Raw genomic sequence first — 21,675 nt, 5'->3', positions numbered from 1 at the left:
AAAGAGCACAAATTGCTCTGCCTTTAAAGGGGCGCTCCAGCAGTTTAATAAAAGGATGATCAAAACTGATGCACAGTTTTACACTGCGTTCAGGCTTCATGAAAGTTCTGGCTATAACGATGGTCACTGTGTCACGATTAGGCCATTATGTCATACATTCTCTGCATGACTTGGCCGAGAAACACTGCAGCCTGCATGTTGGGTGGTTCCCGACCAATCATAGCTTGCTGTCATTCATGACGTACGTGATGTCACAGGGAAGGAGGTGCCAGGGAAGGACTTCCAGGAAGAAGAATATAAACAAGCAATGGCAGTGTGTATGATACCGGCTGTCTCATGATTCATGAGGCGTCCCAGATGTGGCAGCAGTTGTCTTCCACTGTGACGCACTACTCAAGATAAAATGATCAGTCTTCACACCTGATGGACATTTTCACTCCTGATGCCCTACATCTGTTGGGTCGGGCTGATATTGTGTAGTCTGAGCCCGTCATTAGCCTCCATTATGGGTCAAGCTCAAAAAATGTGGAGTCCTACATTTCCTGTAATGCAACCCAAGCCCATGTGTCGTTAGACTTCCCCTGCCTGGTAAATGGCCACACCAGTCGAAACTCCCTGCAGCAGTTTGTACTGCAGGCTTTCAGCAACCTGAGATGAGTCTATTTCTCAGACACTTTAAAGACCCACAGAAGATATTGCACAACTGTTTCGCTGGCTGTGTAGTGCTCCCTGTGGGAAGTGAACAGATCTTCATGTCTAAAATCTAAATCCTGCTATAGATTGATGTCAGAGTTTGACTTCATGTAACAGGTGAACATCAAACACTGGACTCACTGTTCAGCAGTGTAAGAACTCTGGGACACAGGAACGTTAAAGCAGTCCACTAACAGATTTGCAATAATGGGTCTACTTAAAGGTCAAATCTTAGTAAAGTTAAAACAGCAACTGTGATAGTATCCCATTAAAAACACTTCTTTTTGCTGCGTGTTTCAGTTGGAAATGTCTGCAGGCAGTGTTACCCTGAGTTGCATGTGCAGAGGCAGTCTTGGCCATAACAGGATGCTTCACTTTTCTGTTACAGGTCTTATCAGGAGGGTACCTGAGCATCCCAGCTGCCTTTCTGATGTGACCTGGGCAAACCTAAGCAGAAAGAGGTGCCTCTCTCATTTTGCCCCTGCTTCTCACAGAGTCGATGCACACATCAGTCATACTGTATGTCCTGATGTCTAGAAGAATATTATCATGTATCAAATGTAATAAAGAAAAATGTGATGTAGGGAAGAGCACACGCTGGAATTCCCCATAGTAACATGAGGAATCCCACAGGAATATTTTGTGAGTTTTCACGTCTCATCTCGCGGAAACAAACACTAAACATGAAACAAGACGGTGCAGGCAAACAAAGAGACATCCAGCCACAGCATATTTACCCAGTACCCATCATTTCCCCGTTATTTTCTGCACTACCGTTTTAAGTGAAAGCCGAGTCTCTCTCCCTGTTGCAGAGAAGGGGGGCGGGCTGTAGGACGGAGCAGCCAGCCAGCGTCAGGGCTGAATAATTGATCTCTCTCTATCGGTCAGGAGGACGTTAGCGGGACGTTTCCCTCTCCATCCCTCCATGTGATTCAGTCGCTCCTTCCCATCACGGTGTGAACGGCAGCAGCTTCACCCTCCTCCTCTCATCCTCCTCCTCCTTCTCTCTACGCGTGTGAGTGCGTGCGTGTGTGTGTGTGAGTGAGTGAGTGTGTGTGTGTGTGCAGGAAGACGAAGCGGCAGGCAGGAGGAGGCACCAAGGACGTCCTTTTTCCAGCCCCGGGAACCGGAGATGCAAGGGACGAGCAGTTAGATTAGCCCGCGCTGCTGTTGCCTGCTGCAGGATAACTTCGTTCCGGAGGGTGCTGCAGCTGAAGCCCTGCTCTCTGATCCTTGCTCGGCGTGTGAGTGTGTGAGAAGGATTTCAGCCAGTCGCCGGACGGAGGTGAGTCGATGCTGCTGATTCAATGCAATCCCACGGTTTGGGGAGCTATCCAGCCGCGGTGGTGCTGAAACCAGGCTCTGATCAAACAAGGAAGTGCATGTGCATCGCTGCTTTTACACCACCCCTGTCTCTTTGCACGCAAATGCACAATCAGGTCGATTTTCAGCATGTTTGCTGCACGTCCACTGCATACATAGCTGCGAATACGCACGCATCCGCCTGCATTGTTGCTTAATTAACGCACCGTGCGTGCAGCGTTCCTGATGCCGGAGTGGGATGGCTGTGTCCAATGTCCCTCCAATGGAGGATGGAAAGTTTTACCACATGATCAGGAAAAATACACAGCAGTGGTTCAGTCCACATGCATGACAACAGACTGTCCTGCCAAGCCGGGGACTTGCACCGTGCACTTTCCCAGAAGTCGCTTGGCTGCGGGCGGAGCTCGACCACATAGAGGTTATAGTGATTGTCGTGACACATCCTCCCGTCAGTGCCTGACAGCCAACACTCAGCTGTCCGCGATCCTTGAGAAAATCCGCGAGAGAAGATGAGCCGTAGCTGCTGATTTGGTCCGTAGAGCCGAGACGTTTGTCGCAGTTCTGTGTTTCCTGCTGTGTTCAGGTTGTGTTTGAACCGCTGACCTTGGCGTCCTTCAACTGGCGCATTGAAGAAACGTGTCTAACACAGCCTGAATGTGACTGTTTGGCTTCGCGCATGCTGTAATTACAGCTAAATGCTGTCATTTCAGAAATAATTTCCTATTCTTAATGAGTTTATAATGACTTCTTCGTCCCACTTATTAATATATTAAGTCATATTAAGACTTGGTCAGTCTTCCTTTATCATGTTGCATAGTCATTGCTTTTGCTGTCTTACTGATACGTTTAAAGTTTAAGATTTTTTTTTTTTTTTTTTTTTTTTTTTACCTCATTTTCTTTCCAGATCTGGGCAAAGGAGTTCTTACTTTTCCGCCACAATTGAATGTAACATCGCTGGGATAAGGAAGGCAGGGAATTAAAAGCCATCATCATGAATTTCGTTATGAAGCAAGCGTTGGGAGGTAAGATCGTCCTTTTTCACTGTTGCACCCCGGAGTGTGAACACATGTGCGTGTGTGAGTCTGATGGTGTTTCTGCTTCTCCTGGAGCTTTTATTTTCCTCCAAAACTTCTGTCCGACTTTGTGGTTTTCAGGTGCCTCTCAATTTCGCATCTTGACGCACAAATTCACGCATCATTATTTTACTCAGTGTGATGCATCTGCAGAGGAGGCAGTCAATTCATCTTTTATGTCTTATTTGTCTGGCTTTTGTTGGGGGAGGGTTTTTTTTCCCTCCACATCTGCTGCTGGCTCGCTGCGCTCATGGCGCACTTGGCCTCTGGGGCGCACTGAGTGCAACTCACTGTAGTGATTTGTAAAGTAAATTGAACCGTTATGGCCAAAAGGTCATTTCATGTTCCAGTGAGTGCCACCTGCTTACCATAGGGTGTTAAAACAGGTGGCTCAGTCTTACCATTAATCAGGCTGTGGCTGCGCCTCTTGACTGGACGCTGCAGTGACTCTTATCTCGACATGCTGAGTACACATTTTCCACCTGAAGGGGAAAAAGATAATCAAGACAGAATCTAATCTTCAGTAATTTCATTCCAGCATGCAGGCATGTGAATGATTTTCTAATTGCCTGTGCTGCAGCGACTCCCCGGACATGAGATAATCATAACAGAGTAATGAATTTTGAGGGAATACGAACTTGTTATCATGTATGAATGTGCAGATGGTGCAGTGGAAGGTGAACGGACCTGAGTGGTTTTCACGCAGCAGAGACGGTGCTTGGTGAGCGGACACGTAAAGTCAATGTTTGCACAGAGTGGAAATCCAGGCCTGGCTTGCTGCTGTTTGTGTCCTCAGGAGATGATCAGGCTGTGATGTATCTGCACTGAAATTCCTCTGTGATCTTCAACCATCTTGACTCTTTATTAGTATTAAAACCCACTAAGAAATCTCTTATTCATGACTAAATAAACAACAAAGTTAAAACTATTACAGTAGATAAATTATGTACAAACTAGGTGCCTTCATTAATGTTTTACCTTGGGTTTAGTACAACGTGGTTAAGCTTAGGCATCAGTCCAGCTTTGTTGCTGCTGTTTTGTGTGTGCTCTTTAACATGCAGACATGCAAATTCATAAAGAAATCTGAAATTAAAATGTTCAAAGATCAAGTTTAGCAGTCATTAGGGCCATGTGCTCTGGTTGATCAGATTTGTGGGTTGGTCACATTAGCAAACCAACCAACTATCATCACATTTTGATTCAAATGTTGCTAAATCATGATTGATGCACAAAAATATGTGACTTGAGCTTTTTCCAAATGAGCCCCGCCCACTTCAAGCTAGGCAGGAAGGCACAGCCAAAACTAGCATCGGCAGAAGTCTCGCAAGTGAATAATTCAAACAAACCTTTGGAGAAAATTGCATTTATGGTGGACACAATCTCACATAATAACATATTAAGAAGCTGGTTGAGAAAACATGTTTTCAGGGCCTTTAATACCGATGTTTCTGAAACAGAGACATGGAATGACGTCTTCTGTCTTCTATCAACAGGCAACACTGGTTTCTTTTAACCATGCAGGGGATCTTTCCCTAAACATGATTGAATTATTGACCACTTGATCAAATCTTGAAAGCTGACTCTGAAATGTCGAGCTCATTCCCTCATGGAGGATAGCAGCTGTTTCACAACATCCACACTTCTCACACCAGTCCTGAGGCAAAAATCCACTTCTCCTCTACTGGTCTGCGTTGTTGAGTCCAAACAATCATCACTGCTCAATAAATCTCTAAATGCTACGGCAGAGCTTTGGAGCTATGAGGAAGTGATGGTGTGTCATCGTACAGTGCAGCAGGTGGAGACTTTGAAACATGAGACGGAACAGGATCCACTTCGTTACACAGGGGCTGAAAGTGAGGCTCCATCTTCTGTCTGTGGTTTCCTTGTAGATATGAAACCACCTCAGTCTCCTCTCCTTTCTGATGTAAAAACTCTACTCCTGTTTAGGATGCTTGATGTAAAATGACCTCTGATGTAAACTCATCCAACCTGTGAAACATGTGACACAGTGAGATTTTTGGATGAAGCTGACTGAGCGTGTCATGTTGTCACCTGGGCAGGTGCTTCTCATCGTTTCAGTGATGTGCTGATCTGCAGTGTGTTTCCCTTTTTTCCCCAATGTTAACATTTTCCACAGGATAAGACAGGCATGATTCCTGCTCTCTTTCTCCACTGAAGGCTTTCTGAGTGACTCAGGAACATTAAATATTTATTTGAACTGAAACCACTACTAATTATTATTGTTATTTTTGTAAATGCACACTCCTCTTGGACAGATTTAGATTCATTATTCATTATTTTCCAATTAGGAACCTGTAACAATCTTCATAGATTACGCTCATGAACTTGATTCCATGTTTGTTATTAGAACATTAAATCTACATTTTAATAACCTTTAGAAGCAGGGAATCAATGGTTTGCATGTAGTGGTTACTGATATGACTGTAATATAATTAAAGGGATTGGTAAAGGTATATAATTTGCTGTGAGACTAAAAATCCTTAAGATCACAATGATCTTTTGAGGAACCACACCAGTGGTTTTTCATGTGTTATCCCAGTTAAGCATTTCTACTTTATAGCACAACCAACCGATTTGAAAAACATGCTGTGTTTTAGAAATCTTGACGCTTTTACCACTGATTTCCATTCATTTCTGCATGAAAACTCACTTCACTGTTGTGATGTGTTGCAGATGTGCAAAACCATAATGTAGCTTTGACCACTTTTAATGTACACTGCAACAGATTATGCAACAATAACTAGTTACAAGAGTCTGCCAACAGATCTTATCTCATAGAGAAATGAATGGAAACCAATGGTTAGCAGAATCTATGACACTGTAAAGCCTATATGATCATCAGAAATGTCTACAGGATTTGTAGTTAAGGAGTTAAAACTTGCAAACACACTTGTGTTGCTGTAAGGCTGCTGGTCTCTGGCTGTTTGTTTGTATCAGGGTTGTACAGTAGCTGCGTGTTCACCATGTATTTAGGTGTGTGTGTGTGTGTGTGTTTCACTGCCGGTGGGTGTGTTAGTGGGTGTCCTGGGGAGCTGCGTACAAAGCTCCTCATCAATAAAGAGAATGAGTCAAATCCGCTGAACTCTGCATAAAAGAAATTTCACACATGAGGAAAACCAGGCAGCTTGTGCCAAGGTCTTCACCTTAAGCGGAGTATTTCTTTCCGTCTTGGGGAGCAAGTTTTTTCGTTTTGTTCTTAAGGAGTAATGAGTTTTCATTTTGCAGTGGATTAGCTGTGGGCTATTATCTCACTTCTCTCTCTCTCTGTGCGCTCTGAGTAGAAACTCACACTCCATCTGCTCCCATCTATGCTGTGATTTGTATTCTGTCTGTTTTATACAGTGAAGAGCAAGGTCGTCTAGCTTGGCACCAAGGAAACACTCGTCTCTGTCACCCAAGACCCCTTTAGCCTTTCAAATGCAAGCCTTAACAGTCTGTACCAGGGAATAAGAAACGACCACGCTGGTTGCTTCGTATGTTTTGGCTGGTTCACCACTAATCATGTGGATTTAAGTGTAAGTGCATCCAGGCAAATAATATTCCTCGCACTTGCCACTTGTGGTAACTACTTGCGTTTTCCATAATCTCTGCAGCACAGCTGGTTAAAAGACCACACGTGACCACACCCAGCTGTGTTGTTCAACAAATTTAAGGCCTCGTTAAACCAGAACTGCATTTTTCAGTGAAATGAATGTAATTCAATGGAATCACCATGTCAACAGACTTGCTATCTGAGTCTAAATATATCCACTGTAGTGTTACGTCGAGTTTATCTTAGATGTTCTTTGATACACAAATGTGCACCTTTGATTTTAAGCAAAAAGTCAATCAGAATCAAAGTAAATGCAGGACCTGTAACTTTCCCACAGTTTTAAAAAACATCTTTGAAGCAGTAATACAGTACAGCACAGTAGTTTTCCTAATGTTTGCCTTCTGAGTGTGCTTTGCTCAGGTTTGGTTAGACGATTTGGACTCAGCAGCAGAAATGAGTCATGACTTCATCTAGTCAAGACTTTATACAGCAGATATTTATGAAACAACATAATATGATCACATTATCATGATACAACACCACTGACAGTCAGTCCTTTATGGAATTGTCACCAGTCATCGAATCAAGTTTAGGACATGCAAAATGGTCGCCACAGATATTGAAAATATGATTCGCAGATAAAGATTTAAAGCATGCAAAAACACCTTAAGCCAAAGTAAATGGAGCCTTTTCCTCTTTTTAATTCACTTAAAGGCCTGCCGGAGTCCCTGAACCACACCTTTAGAACCGCTGGCCACTGCTTATCAGTGACATGACGGGAGAAAGTATGGACAAATGAGGAATTGATTCGGTTTGCCGGGCAGTAACAGGCTGTGTGTGTTTGTTTGTTTGTGTGTGTGTGTGTGTGTTTTATTGCAAGAGGAAACGGTGCAGCAGGAGAGACGAGGATTTGTTGTATATGACATCATCAAAAATGCTCAGAAACAGAAGTCAGCTTTCTCACCTCTGTCTCTCGATGAAGCTGCAACAACTCCTTCTCCTCCCTCCTGCTTCGTCCTTGTCCTCCTCCTCCTCCTCCAGCATCTCTGCCCTCGGCCTCGATGGAAGAGGAGGAGGAGAATGAGGTGTAGGAGGAGATGAAAAGTGACAAATTGATCTTTAAAACTGGGTGTTATATCATCAGCGGCTGACGGCAGCGGTTGTAAAGGCGCGCTGCACTCGGGACCAGCAGAAGCTGTAATCTCCGTTTAATGGGAGATGTTTTCTGTCCTCTGCCGCCTCAGAGGTTCTCTCCTTATCCTCTTTCCTCATACTTCCTTCATTTGTGAGTAATTTCTCCACTCCTTTCTCCCCCCAACACTCCTCTCTGCCTTTACTCCATCACTCTCTCTATCCCCTCTGTGTGCTTCCATCCTTCAATTTTACATTTCCTTCCCTTTCTTCCCCCCCCCCCCTCCATCGTCGATTACAGTAAATCTAAAGGGCGAGGCAGGGAAACCTCAATCAGGCAGCCACAGGGGAAACAGTGTGTGTGTGTAAGTGTGTATGCATGTGTGTGTGTGTGTGTGATTCAGTGTTTGCCTGTGTGTGGCGAGAGAGAAGAAGACAGCGGCAAAGTGACAAGAGAGACTTGGGGGGACCTCAGTAGTTGGCTTTAGCTGGCACTAGATGATAAAGTGTGTGTGTGTGTGTGTGTTTGCCCAAGTAAGATGGAGGGAAAAACGATGCTGACACTAACACACAGAAAAACACAAAACTGGCAAGCGACGCACAAACACGTGAACATTGACACACATCATCAGGAGATTCAAATTTACTGACACACTGAAACACAGCCAAGCGCACACACACACACACACAGAGAGAGAGAGAGAGAGGAAGTCGTAATCAGTGGGATGTTGCAGACCTCCCACTCAGTTGAAACCACAGCAGGGGAACGGTGAGGGAGCTCTGGGGGAAACGCACCACAACAGAACAGACAGAGCAGCCTGCAGCTGAACCTTTTACACACCTGCTGGACAAACACGCAAACAGTCTGTAAGCAGACAAACGTCTGTGTGTCAACAGAGAATAACACTGTGTAATAATGGTGCATCTGCTGCAGAGCGTTTGGGCAGGATGCACAGACACACGTACACGCCGAGGCAGGCATTTCAGGGACTAAAACAAAAGAAAAGCCACACTGCTGTCAGTCACTTTCAGATTTTAAGTCGTGACTCTTAAAGCTCCCTTTTCTGTGCAGAGCAGCAGTGTTAAGGCTGCTGTCTTATTTTTGGAGGAATAATGATTGAAAAGAACGACCTTGACTATTATTTCATATTGAAATGAAATATTTTGAACCATGTTGGGTATTGCTTCCATTAGAGGTGCATTCTTTGAGCAAACTTACTGTCCCTGCACAGGTGAACAGTTACTTTATGTAATAAGGACAGGTGGTTATCATCTGTATTCACTCAGGTTTATTGAGCACAAATGCCTCCCTCAGTGATCTGTTGGCACTGAGCAGACGGACGTGGGGTGTTTTGCTGAAGGGCACCTCAACTGTGGTGAACTGAGCTATCGGTTACAAGCCATTTCTCTCACCTTGAGGCCACAGCTGCCCTTTGAACGGAGTTCCACAAACATAAAGAATGGACTGATTGGATTGTGTTAAATCACATCAGGTTGAAATGAACACATTTCGAATATGACGTGTGCTGTCGTTAAGGGATGCTTAAGCTCATCTAATTGGCCTGTGGGGTATAAAGTATGCATTTTAAATAAACAAAAAGATACCAATTCTCTATACTACTAATGGCATCATCAACATAATCGCCATGGCAATAGACCCACCCGATACACAGTACTGTTGCTCTACAAAATCATTGCAGCAAGAAAGAAAATACTGAATAATACAAGACTTTGTCGTATAGAACATTATGAAGACTCATTAAACTCAAATCTTGTGTTGTGTTCAAATGGAAAACATGACGGTTTATTAGCTCCTGAAAAGCCGGCACACTGGAAATCCACTGTTTTCAAATTTAGTCACACAAGTACACACATACACAGTGCATGTGTAAACTATAGTGGGTGCAATATGTCATGTATGTCTGCAAATGTGGTCCTGTTATGAAAACATGCATTAACCATGTGTCAGGTGTCACACTAACATTGATAGTGTAACTGTGAAAATGTAACATGCAGTATACTGTAGGAGGCAATTCCCTGCACTCTGGTTGTGCAGTCACATAGGAGATAAAACATAATTATCCTAAAGGATTAATTAGGATTAGCTGAAGAACTCTGGAGGATATATGGCTATATGAAGATATATAACTCCTGTGTGACCTTCCAAAACCCCCCAGGTACATGGGCTGTTATTTGTTTACTTGTTCAAAGACAGGAGACTCATTTGTATCTTTTTATTTTGTGACTTGAACTTTTCTTAAAGCTGCTGCAGTTATTACAATGTACATCCCCTCCCTCAAAGTATGTACTGAAACAAAGCTACATCTGTAAATCAGTGACTTTTACATGCCCTCCTCTGCACGTCGGCCCTCTTTGCTCATCCTTATCTCATTTCCTTTTTTTTCCCCTCTCTCCCCTCTATCCATTTTGCTCTGTCCACTCTCTGCTAATGAGCCTGATATGGACTGTGTCTTTATGAGCTACAGGCATGGCCTCTGTCCTCCTGCTGTCTTTTAAAAGAGCTGTGGGACAGATTCATGCACAGCCTCTGTGCAGCTACAGTGTTGATTATTAAAAACTTAATCATTTTTCTTCTTATGTTAAGCTTTGATTTAAACAATGGGAGCTGAAATGGGATTTTTGTACAGCAGCAGTCCCATCAGCGTGACTGTGATATTACAGCATGCTATTAAAGCCCTTCAAGCCTGAACATACAGATCAGAATCACTGGTTTTCAATTTTTTTTTCTGTTATTTTGCAAAATGTAGTTTGTGTCCACTCTTCATTTGAGTCAGGACGCCAAAATACATGATGCACCTTAGTTGAGCATTTGAGCACAAGCTTAGATAACAAGACATGTAATTTCTATGACACACGCTTCCTGCTGGATTTCATATAAAACCTTTCCACATGGGTGGGCAGACTCTGTGAGCAGCTCAAATGAGGTTCTTCACACTTAACTGGCTTTCAGCTGACTTGGCATATAAGAATAATGTTTTATGGCGGATATCAACCTATTTTAACCCAATTCAGAGAAATGAGCCAAGAGTGGAGGGAATGTAATCCTGATAAATTGATGTGCAGTAATGATATCTGCCCTATTTAGACACCTCCGCTGCACAGCACCGTGGGTTTTTTTTATATAATTTATGGAGCAGAGCCTTAGCATGGAAAAGCAATATTAGGCTCTAGCTGCATTTAAATGTTTGACTTCGTGTTGAAGAATTTGAATTTTCATATCTAAAATATTTCATATGTATTTTCTTATTTCATTAACATTTTAACAAGTTATCTTAAATTCTCAGCCAGCCATACACTGCATGTATAAGATCACATATCTCATTTTATAATTGCCCATTCAATGGCGAGGCGGTTATAAAGTTCACAATATTATAATATGGTTAGGCGGGAATCTATCAGCAGGAGACAAGGCTCATTATCATCGAGCAAGGAAAGGATTACACCTCTGAGATATCTGTTAGGATGTAAAACTTACAAAATATGCTCCTCAAAAGTCTTTTAAAGCAGTTGAAAATAAGAAATTATCCTTACCTCAACTTTATTTCATTAATTTAAAAATACAACTCTGTGTCAAGCTTCAAATCCTTCCCAATTATTCTAGTGAGGACTTATCACAGGACTTATCTAATCAGGTCAGGAGGCAGAATAAGAGAGTAATGGTGAACCTTTACAGCCAATAATCACTGTTTCTTTTGGAAAATCGATAAAACTTTCACATCATTCAGAGGCAGATACTCGTATAAGCATTTAGTTTATGATCCAAACTTCCAGTATCTCTGCAGTGGACTGGAAAGAAGACAAATCATCATGCATGGAAGGATTAAGCTGCTGAGGTGACTGACCAGACCCAGCTGAGTGAATGCACAGATGATAGAGATGGAAGACCAAAATTCACTACATTTACTGTCACAAGATCACCCAACAGTTTGATATTTCCTTTGTATATTACTGTTTGCAACCATTCAAAATAAGCTGTTGAGGGTAGCTTCCTTAAGGCTGCTGTAAATATGAATACATTTATTTACCATTTGACATTTGATGTGTGGAAATGCCGTAAATCTGCATTATTTCTAATGGCCAGCAGGGGGCGACTCCACTGGCTTTAAGTCCGATTGAATGTAAGCTTATGAGAAATTGACCCTGTTTGTTACTTTATTACCTCAGTAAACATAAAGTTTCCTAATGAGTTTATGATCTCAGTTGCTAGTTTCAATCCTTCTTCAATACATTATGATGTACATTTTGTAAATTATGGCCCCACTTAGAGTAAAATAGATTATAAAGCAGGCTAAGCTTTAGTGTGTGGATACCTTGTGATTTACAAGTCGCTACCATGGTGTTTTCCCCGGGTTCTCGGTCAGATCCAATCAGAACAGAGTAATGCGTATCCTCCTCTTTATATTTGGTATGTGCGCTGGCACAAGTCTTCCACCTGGCTCGACTGAAGGGGCCAATTTAAAAAAGTGTCAGTCTGCAGATGATTGATGCATTGATGTTTGTCATCCAGCTAGTCGCCCTGAAGGTCTCAGAGTCACAGCGTGGTGTTCTTTGTATTATGATCATGATGAAGTGACATCGACCAACCCGCAGGGACCTTCTGAAACTCAACTTACAGACCACTGTCCTCAGAAGCAGCCATGTCCAAAAGATCTAGTTTGGCAACGTATGACGCACCCCGAGGCTTCGACAGTCAGGAACAATGTCACCAGTCTTTTAACCCGGGTTGGTTCTGGGACTGTTTGGGTAACGCATGCTCTTTTTTAGTAGCAGCCACTGAAATCATGCTCACAGTTACATTTAATACCATTTAAAAGGTACGATCAGAGTCTTTTCACTGTTCGCAGCTTCCTAGATAGATCAATAGAGTTGAAACCAAGTCAAGATAAAGGCCATTCTTCTCAAGTCCTATTCAAAAGTAGGTAATAACAACGATCCAAAAGTAAAAATAATGGTTAAACGGCTGAAGGATCTGCTTGTACTACTGTACTGTACCTCAACACTTCAAGCTTTAACATCCAGCTAATGAATGACTGGAAAACTGAATGATACAGGTGTTGTCCTTAAACTGTTTTTATTGCCAACAAGAAAAACCAGACAAGTCTAAAATAAAAAGCCAAAGTTGAGTCAACATCCAAATAAAATCCCGTCTGTAACACATTTGGCGTTCAGACTTCTACTCTGAGCCAGATGGTCTCTGTGCAGTACTGGACTATATTTCTCCTTTATATAATAATGGTAATTGATTGACATTCTCCAATCTGTGGGGGTTTTCTGCCCGACAACAGCATGCCGTGGGCAGACAGTCAAACCACTGCAGAGGGAATCCCCATGTGGCTGACATGGCTGTCAATCAAATCCTTTTCATTTTCAACACGAAAAGTCCCTGACGCATTCTGCATGTGGAAACAGTAGCAAGTACCGGAGAGGAATGAGCAGAATGGCCACCTTAAATAGCTGAATGCACACCCGCACTGGACACATGAAAAGCCAAAATACCAACTCTGTCAATGCGGATGTCTGCTTCACAGGCATCTTTAGGCAACAGTAAACTACGGTTTCACACTCACTCACGGCTACTTAGTATGAACTCATGGTGGAATCAGGCTACAGAACATCTAAAGCATGTCCTCAGATATAGTCACTATGTGAGATGATCGACCTGTTTTGTCTGAGAGTCATAACAGACTGAATGTTGATGCAATTGCACTGGCTTTGAATGCCCCATGTCTGTTTGATTGGAACATTTTCTGGGATTTGATATCTGTATCAGTGATCCATGTAGTCTGATCTTGGCTTAAAGAATGTATGTTTCTGGCCACTTGGGGGCAGTGTACACAAGCTGTAAACACCACATTGATATATTATTGGCTAAAGTTAGCATGTTGCCGACATGCACACCCACCTAATACGGAGTAACGCTCATTTGGAGTCATGTTACTGGTCACTTTAATGAAAATAGGTTTATTTTCACTATTTTTAGCTCCTTTTTGGTCTCCACCAACCCCCATATCTGATGCTTTAGCAGCTAAATGCATTTACATGATTAATAGCTAGCTGGTTGCTAAGTCAAGTTTGCCATTTGGTGCTTGGCAGGTAGAGGACAGTAAGTTTTTTTTTTTGCTCAGAACAGTTTTCTGCTGCTGTTGAAAATGTGGTAGAACACTGAGATTGAACTGTCACAGTAAAGTTGTCGGCCCTAATCCCAAAACAAAGATGCTAAACACTTTGAATGAGTCTGGTGATAACTGTCATCACTTCTTCACTGTAGGAGCTGTAATTTAGTTTACTTTTCTTTATGCATAACATTTTTCCTCTGTGATTCCTTTTGTAGCTAGCTGAGTATATTAGTATACATAGTAAGACTTCTCAATAGCCATTCAACTAAAAATGTACTTTTCATATATATTTGCCGTATATTAGATTCAGCGACATTGCGGCTAACAAACCGCCGATAAAAAGATCACATGCATTCATTTTAATCACCATTATACCAACCAGCGTGGTGATCCTGATTGCATCCTGTCTTCAGCATGGTCAGAACTAATGCCTCAAAAATACAGAGCTTTAATTTTGCTGTTTCCAGACACCTCACCTTGTATGAACCGGTGAGTGATCTCGTCACCGGCTAAACGCCACGACTAGACTGCCACCGGCACAACAAATAAACACACACCTGCCTGGTTACAGACACACACTAAAACCACACGGCAGCCCCGCTCAGTCATCCTTGCAGACAGACGAGCCTCTCTGAACTTAAACACACAAACACATCAAGTCTTTAGCTTCTCGGTGCTAATTATGTCTCCAAATGGATTCTTTTTTCTGTTCTGATGTTGGTGGTGAGTTCAGGGAATCAAAACACTGTACCTGCACCGCCGGGGAGCCGAGAGACACCGTGCAGCATGAGCGCCGCTGATGCTCATTACTGATTCACGCTTTGACCTAGAAAGCAGTTAATAGCGTACGCTGAGGCTGCATGACACTTAACTATACGCTGTGGTGAGAGGGATGACTGGATAGCACACATTAGCGTTATGGAGCACCCTCTCCATTGTGTTTGTGTGTGCGTGTGTGTGGCTGTACATGCATACAGTGTTTCAGTGTGTCATTATTCTGCAGGAATGGTGCTGCTCGTGTTTGGCTTTTTTCGTTGCAGTTGACTCAGTGCTCTCTGAGTGTGATTATTTTATTCAGTTTTTATGGCTCTAAACTGACCGTTTTCAAACGTAATACAAAATGTTACAGCTGTAAATGCTGGAGTTTAATTTTTGACACCATCTGTGCATATATCTGTCAGTGTTGTTGATTTGTGACCTCAAACACATCAGCTCAATATGGTTTTTAGAGTTTATTATGTTAAAATGAGCCAGAAGCCTTTAAAAACTCATCGCATCTTGGACAGTAAACAGTGTTGTATCCTGCAGGTTTGTTGGCAGCACACTGAAAGCTCGTACATTCGTGAGATCAATGCCAAGAATCTCTGACAACACGAGCTGGCATCCTTCCAGCCACATCCAGCCAGTTGGGTGCCTGGGATTAAGTGGGGAAGTAGCGATGCACTTGAAATTGTCAGGGTTCATTGAAATTATTCTAAAACTAGAATTTTTTTGTATTAGTTTTTTTTTGTCCTATTTTCATAGTTTTGAACACCACTCCTATCAGCTATGAAAACTGTCATTTGACAGTTTTGTTGCTGAAATCTGCTGAGAGTCCGACAAGTGAGCGCACCTGAAATGTCAGTTAGACTTTCAGATCCCAAAGAAGTCTTCAACTCTTGCAACAAAGGGATGAAGTGAAAATTTGAATGTTTGCCTTCACATTTTCCTCCAGATATGTCTGATAATACTGAGTTTTTTTGGCTGCCCCATTGTCTGACTGCTCATTTTGATGATGGCCAATAAGACAATTGCAAAAGACAACAGATTTTCTTTAGTGTCATAGGTTTATTGCATCTTTATAAATTAATTCCCAAGTAACATTCTGAGGTTCCCTATTTCAACAATCTGAACAGACCATTAAAAGCATCATTTAAATCTTTTTGAAATTTCATGAGAAGAGAAAACAAACATGGGTGGTCTACCATGAGTAGTGAGACTTGCAGAACACTGTACAGCAGCGACTAATGTACAGCAAAAGCTAATGCACATCCAGGCAGTGCTGCCAAGGTTTCATGCAGGTGTAATATGAGTCACGATCTCAGGCAAACAATGGATGAAGTCCTTTTAAATGCTGCATCCTTCTTGGGCATCCTGCTACTGTAGCTCACAGGCACTTAGCAGACCAACGTCAATCTCTTGTAGAATTTGTTTTCTGTGGAAAAAAACTCACATGGACCTGCAGGTGATTCATTGTCAGACACACTGCCAGGTTATGTAGGTTGGTTGCTGACTTCATGGATATCTAGTATATTTCTGTCTATTAAAGTAGTAGTCAAAGTAGAAAATTGTGTCTCTGGCTGCAAAATTTACATAGTAGCAGTATAGTCTTGTGTAAAAGTCTTGTGGGCTTGATGAATTTGTCAGGTTGATGACAGATGAAAAGATGCAGGAGTGATTATACATGAGAATTCAGAATGCTGTTGTTTCATCCTACAGTGCAGCAAAAGAGGTTAACAAAGACAAATACAATTAAACTTGCAGTATGTCCCAGTTTCATAATGCTGTACATGCTAATAGTTATTCCAGACAAGCAATCTAATATTGACGGTGCACTGTTGTGGCAGGAAGGTTGCAAAATGAAAGTACTTAATCGGGCAGAAGTGTTTGAAGTAGTATGCCTTTAGCATGACTTTGCACAACTTCACAGACAGAAGAACTGGCCAGAACAGCAGGTCGATCAACCCAGCAGTATCCAGAACTTTCTGCCGGGGTCAGCAGCTGCACACTTGACGTGCACACGCGCACACACACATATTGGCAGTGGCAGGGCTGTCTGAACTAAGGGCAGAAGGAATCAGTGATGTGTTGTGGCCTGCTGAGCCGCCGGGTGGATCCTGATGCAAAGAGACGCTGCCTGCTGCTGCGACACACACCAAAGGCCGTATAAGTTATCAATGGCCGCTACAGGAGTGGTAGAAGCTGCAGAGTTTGTTCTCTCCCACACAAGTTGGGTCGCGAAGTGAGTTTTTAAGCACATGGCCAAGAAATCACTGAGTCACTGTTGTTGCTCAACAACCTTAACGACCCCTGCAGATGTACTGGAGGACAGTTTGTGCAACCAGACGGCAAAAATCAACTTACTGCTCTGCTCATGATGATGAAACATACACTCATAAACATATGCCTGCCCACCAAAAATGACATGCAAACATAAACACAGATAAAAATGTGAGTATGCAAGTTCACTCAGCGACTCATGCCGCAAATGAAAAGAACAAATTCAAGTTAACATACATAAAGAGTCACACATGAACAAACTCATTCATTCAAAAGCACACACTCAGAGACACGCAAAGCAGCACATTAGCAGCACACGCATGCACACCACAGATGGGCTCCCTCTACCTCTGCAGCGACTGTGCTGCGAGGAAATGACTCATCTGTTAGGCCTGAATATTTGCACCTACATTATGCAACATCACAGTGCCGACCTCCACTGTCCGTTTATGACGATTTAACATCAAACAACACCCTTTAGCTTGGGTCAGGAGAGTTGAACAGACAAAATACAGAGGTAGTTTTATAATAACTTCAGGGCTACATGAAAATCTAAATATAAAACATACACACAGCAAAGTTTATCAGTCAAGTGGGAAAGTTATTATATGGCTGCTATTCTCAGCTGGTTTCCTATAGAGCGACGGGGAATTAGAACGCTGGATTTTCAGATACAGAACGATTTTTAAAGGCAGAGCTGCTCTGATGGCAGCAAGAATCCGATTGGTTGATTGAGCATTAGTGGGAGGAGCCAGGAAACTACCGTCTGCAGTTATCTTATTGTAACAGAGTTGTGACGAGTTGCTGTAAAATTTTTCCCCACAAAGTTTTTTGTTTTTAACAGTTTTATTTTAAAGATATCCTCAAAGTAATAAAGTCAAATCTTATCTTATCTTATCTTATCTCAATATTCCACAAAATATTGAGATTTGGATGTTTCTTGAGCTCCTTGGGAGTCTCATATTTGACTTCTCTCCTTCAGTTTCTATCTACACGAGCTTATGCATTTGACTTTTTATTAAAGAAACAGATATTTTATAAGACAGCTATTAATATTTTGCATTGGTTCAAGCAGGAGATCTTAATGCCCATAAATGCCTTGGAAGTGCATCAGAAAATGAACTTTGCTTCACTGGTTGAACTATATTAGGCAGTGGAAACTTCTCTCTATGACCATTTTATTGCAAAAGTTGCAGGTGATTTTATAAAAGGAACCACTGTTGCCTAAAATAACTGTGGTGACGTTTTCCCTCCTTATAACCACTAATTTTCCACTTGGCTCTCTGATACAACATGCTGGGCTGCTCTGCCCGATGAGAACAATGTGTAGTTCTCTGGCGAGGGCAAAAAGCAACAGCTGACCTTCACCGCACCTTCTTGACTGGCATCCAAAATGGCCGCCCTCTTCAATATGTCACCTTGGCATAAACTGACTGTCCGCCCCTCCGATTGAATTATGCTGTCATCAACAAACACACAGAGGATTAAGAGTGATTCCTATTAAGTTGCACTGTGTACCCACACTCATATGCAGACGTACACACACAGAGACACACACACTGTCCATGAAAAGCAAACAAAAAGGCTCATCAATTATGTGGACTGCAGGCTGAGCTGCTGTAGGTCCATTAAACTGTGTTGCTCCATGTGGTCTGCTGGATCATTAATCAGAACACTTCTGCTGCAACCTGCCTCTGCAGGTGTGTGTGTCTATACCCTGCACACATCCAGAAGTGTTTGTGGTGCTGTTGTGGGTTAGAAAGGTGCAGAGGGTCTGGAGGCATTGAGGCATTTCACTCAAGGTTACATACAAGGTTGCTGCTTTCATCTTCAGTGATGCTGTAGATGTACAGCATTTATTTCTGAGTTCAAGATGAGTAATCGAATATAAAAAAAATGTTCGCCTTGTGTGACAGCAATGCTGCAGTTTGTCGCCTGGTACTTTAATATTGTTCCAAACATGGCACACTGCTAGCATGATGACTTCTCAATTCCAAATGAAATGTTCTACTCTTTTTATTAATGAATAATTCCCTAATTGCACAATAAAAAACCCACAAATGCATCCTTGAATGAATCAATTTGTAGAGACTGGTGCCCCACTTTTACTGTTTGGAGACTTTTCTCAACCCATGATTAAACACAAGATCCTTCCATTTCTCTGAAAATGTAAAAGCCTTCATGACATCATCACATTTACATCTGCTTTTATTGTTGAATCTCCTCCTTTGTGTTCTACAGATAAGTACCACTGCCAATCTTACCAGTTAGCTGATATTAACAGCTCTCACCTGGCCTCCCAGGTGTTAAATAGTCCTTCATTAGTTGGCAAGAACCTTACGGCCTGACCAAACATTTCTTTTGCAAATTTTTTTTTTCCTCTTTGTTCAGGTCTCTCGTCCGCACACAAACAGTGCTTTAGGTCACAAAAATCTCTTTAAAACATCTTCTGAAGTGCAGATTTTTCAAAATGCACCTATCGTACTTATGCATCATGAACAGTGCTGGTCTACTGGCTAGTTTACGTTTCGTTAGCAATGCGACCCCATGCGGCAGAGAGTTGTTAAATAAGTACAAATAAATAAATTAGCTGCCATTGTTTTGTGTTTTTAAGCTCCCTGCACATGCTCAGAATGTTGATGCGTTGATGTAGAGTTTATCGTAGTGCGGAGATGTTCTGTAGAATGAAGGTTTTGTGGACAGAATTCACTGCTGCATTCATTCCTTTGTTGCCTATCCAAGTCATAATCCTACATTACAGGTAGTTAGTTTCTATATGTTCCTCCACATGGGTCACTTTAAGTGTTCCCTTTTTGCAGTCTGTACAGGCCAAGCTTCACGTCCCGCTGGTTGTCATATGTTGAGTGTCCTCAACAGTCCTCAGCCCTGAACACCGCCAAGGTTTCTGTGGTTTGATTCCTACTGGGCCAAGCCATGCTGAAAATGTCCGCACTCACGATATTGTGGTTCTGTGGATTAATAGCTTGTGGTATTTGGCCTGATATCGGTGAACTGCCAGGGGAGAGGGACATGTGGACGAGGGGAGGGAGGTTAAGGTGGGGGGTAGAAAGCACACAACACCGGCCTGACTCTGCTAATAAGATCGGGGCGACGTCATCCACCATCTGTCTCAGGGAAATTCCTCCTTCACCGCTCTGGACGGAGCAACAGGAGCAGGGCGAAAGATGACCACCGAGGTGCACACAAGGAGGCGGAAATGATGGCGGGAGATGTGCCAGCAAGGTGAACGCGCACAGGTAAACACATACAGAGGAGGCCACATTTAAACCGTGGCTAAGTGCCACATTTTTGATTTTCAAATTTCCTGCGGTGCATTCCTGGAGCCTCTTAATCAGAGTACTACAGACGCACAAGCTACGTCTGTACGAGACACACCAGGCTTTCAACCAACCCATCCGAGGCAACATCAGACGCCGAGAGCAAGGTGACGAAGCATCACAGCAAGAGAGTCTGCAGATGGAGGAAGGAAATAAACACACAACTTTCAGCTGGGAGATCTCCTGAAGCTAACCAAGTCGTTTTGATGCTTCAAACTATCCAAGCAGTCCTGGTGCTGTTTGACAACATTAACCACATGTTAGACAGGCTTTGTGCAGTGCTGGGATGAAAGCATGTTGCTTTGGGCGTCTAATATTAGGTTGTTACTTCCCATCTTTTTTGCCTGGTTGCAATCATGTTACATTGTAGAAATGGATTAATACCATTGGTTGAGGTCATTGTGCTGCTAAATCCTGCAGACCCTCCACATGCATTTGTACTTCTAGTAACTTTATCCTGACACCAGGCCAGACTGCTGTTCTCAGAGCTGCTGAACTCGTCTTTCTTTTTTCCTCGCAGATTTGAATGCTCTCTGTGGGAGTTTAAGTTTTGGGTGGAATCCTCCAGGACAGTTTTTTTTGTTGTTTTGAGATTACGGTAGCTGGAGACTTTCGTGCATATCCCTTCAGCGCTGACTCATGGCACGATTCTCCCAGCAAACTCCTGAGCTCGGGTGATGACTCTGGGGAATCAGCTCACCAATCCTCAAACTGATTCTAAGCTTTCAAAGGCTGAATGTGCTGTCCACAGCGGGCTGCAGTCTGGGCTTTTATACATCGCTGGTGTGTGGTGAAGCACACATGCACTTTGTGGACACCCACACACCCGAACACACACAAAGTTGCCTGCAGCATTTACCTTTTGTAAAGTTATTTGTTGGGAGAGAGTTTGATTTGCAATTTAAGACAACAAGGAATTTAAAACAGCAAGAATTCTCTAAATTAAAACTACTGCTAATGAACGACTTGTATTCAGACCCCAGGCCCCTTCATTGATTCTGTATCTATATTATACATAATTCCTATAATGTATTTATACATTTTATTCATTAAAAGCCAAGCAGCATCCAATTTTAAAGCAAAACAACTCTTAACAACAATAAAATAAATCTGAGTCACTCCTGCCAAAAGGAAACATTTTTCAAAATTATTTAGACAAGTTTGTACAAAAAACTGTTTCACCATGAAAAGATTCAGACTCTCTCCATGAGAGCCGAGAAAATAAACACGTGTTGTTCAGGTAAAGCCACTGACACTGCACTGTGAAAGCGGTCCAATTTATCTCAGAGGTGCAGCAGATCAGCACTTTAAAGGCTGAATCGAGTGACAGCAGAGATGGTTTTGGCACAACAAGCAGTTTAAGAAAGGGACTTTGTAATAGATCATAG

At 42.5% G+C, this 21,675-nt stretch overlaps 1 protein-coding gene across 1 annotated transcript in view; it reads left to right on the top strand.

The window, feature by feature from the left end:
- Window positions 1-1,913: 1,913 nt before the first annotated feature.
- The window catches only part of LOC121611822 (complexin-2-like), a 51,288-nt gene continuing 31,526 nt past the window's right edge, over window positions 1,914-21,675 (top strand). Inside the window, exons 1-2 of the mRNA XM_041944522.1 lie at window positions 1,914-1,978; window positions 2,921-3,038. Of these exons, the coding sequence (XP_041800456.1) occupies window positions 3,008-3,038 (31 nt within the window). The 5' untranslated portion in view covers window positions 1,914-1,978; window positions 2,921-3,007. The remainder of the gene's footprint in view (window positions 1,979-2,920; window positions 3,039-21,675) is intronic.

Source organism: Chelmon rostratus, chromosome 9 (assembly GCF_017976325.1).
Source record: "Chelmon rostratus isolate fCheRos1 chromosome 9, fCheRos1.pri, whole genome shotgun sequence".
In the NCBI taxonomy this organism is placed as follows: Eukaryota; Metazoa; Chordata; class Actinopteri; order Chaetodontiformes; family Chaetodontidae; genus Chelmon; species Chelmon rostratus.
This window is presented reverse-complemented; position numbering and strand designations above follow the sequence as displayed.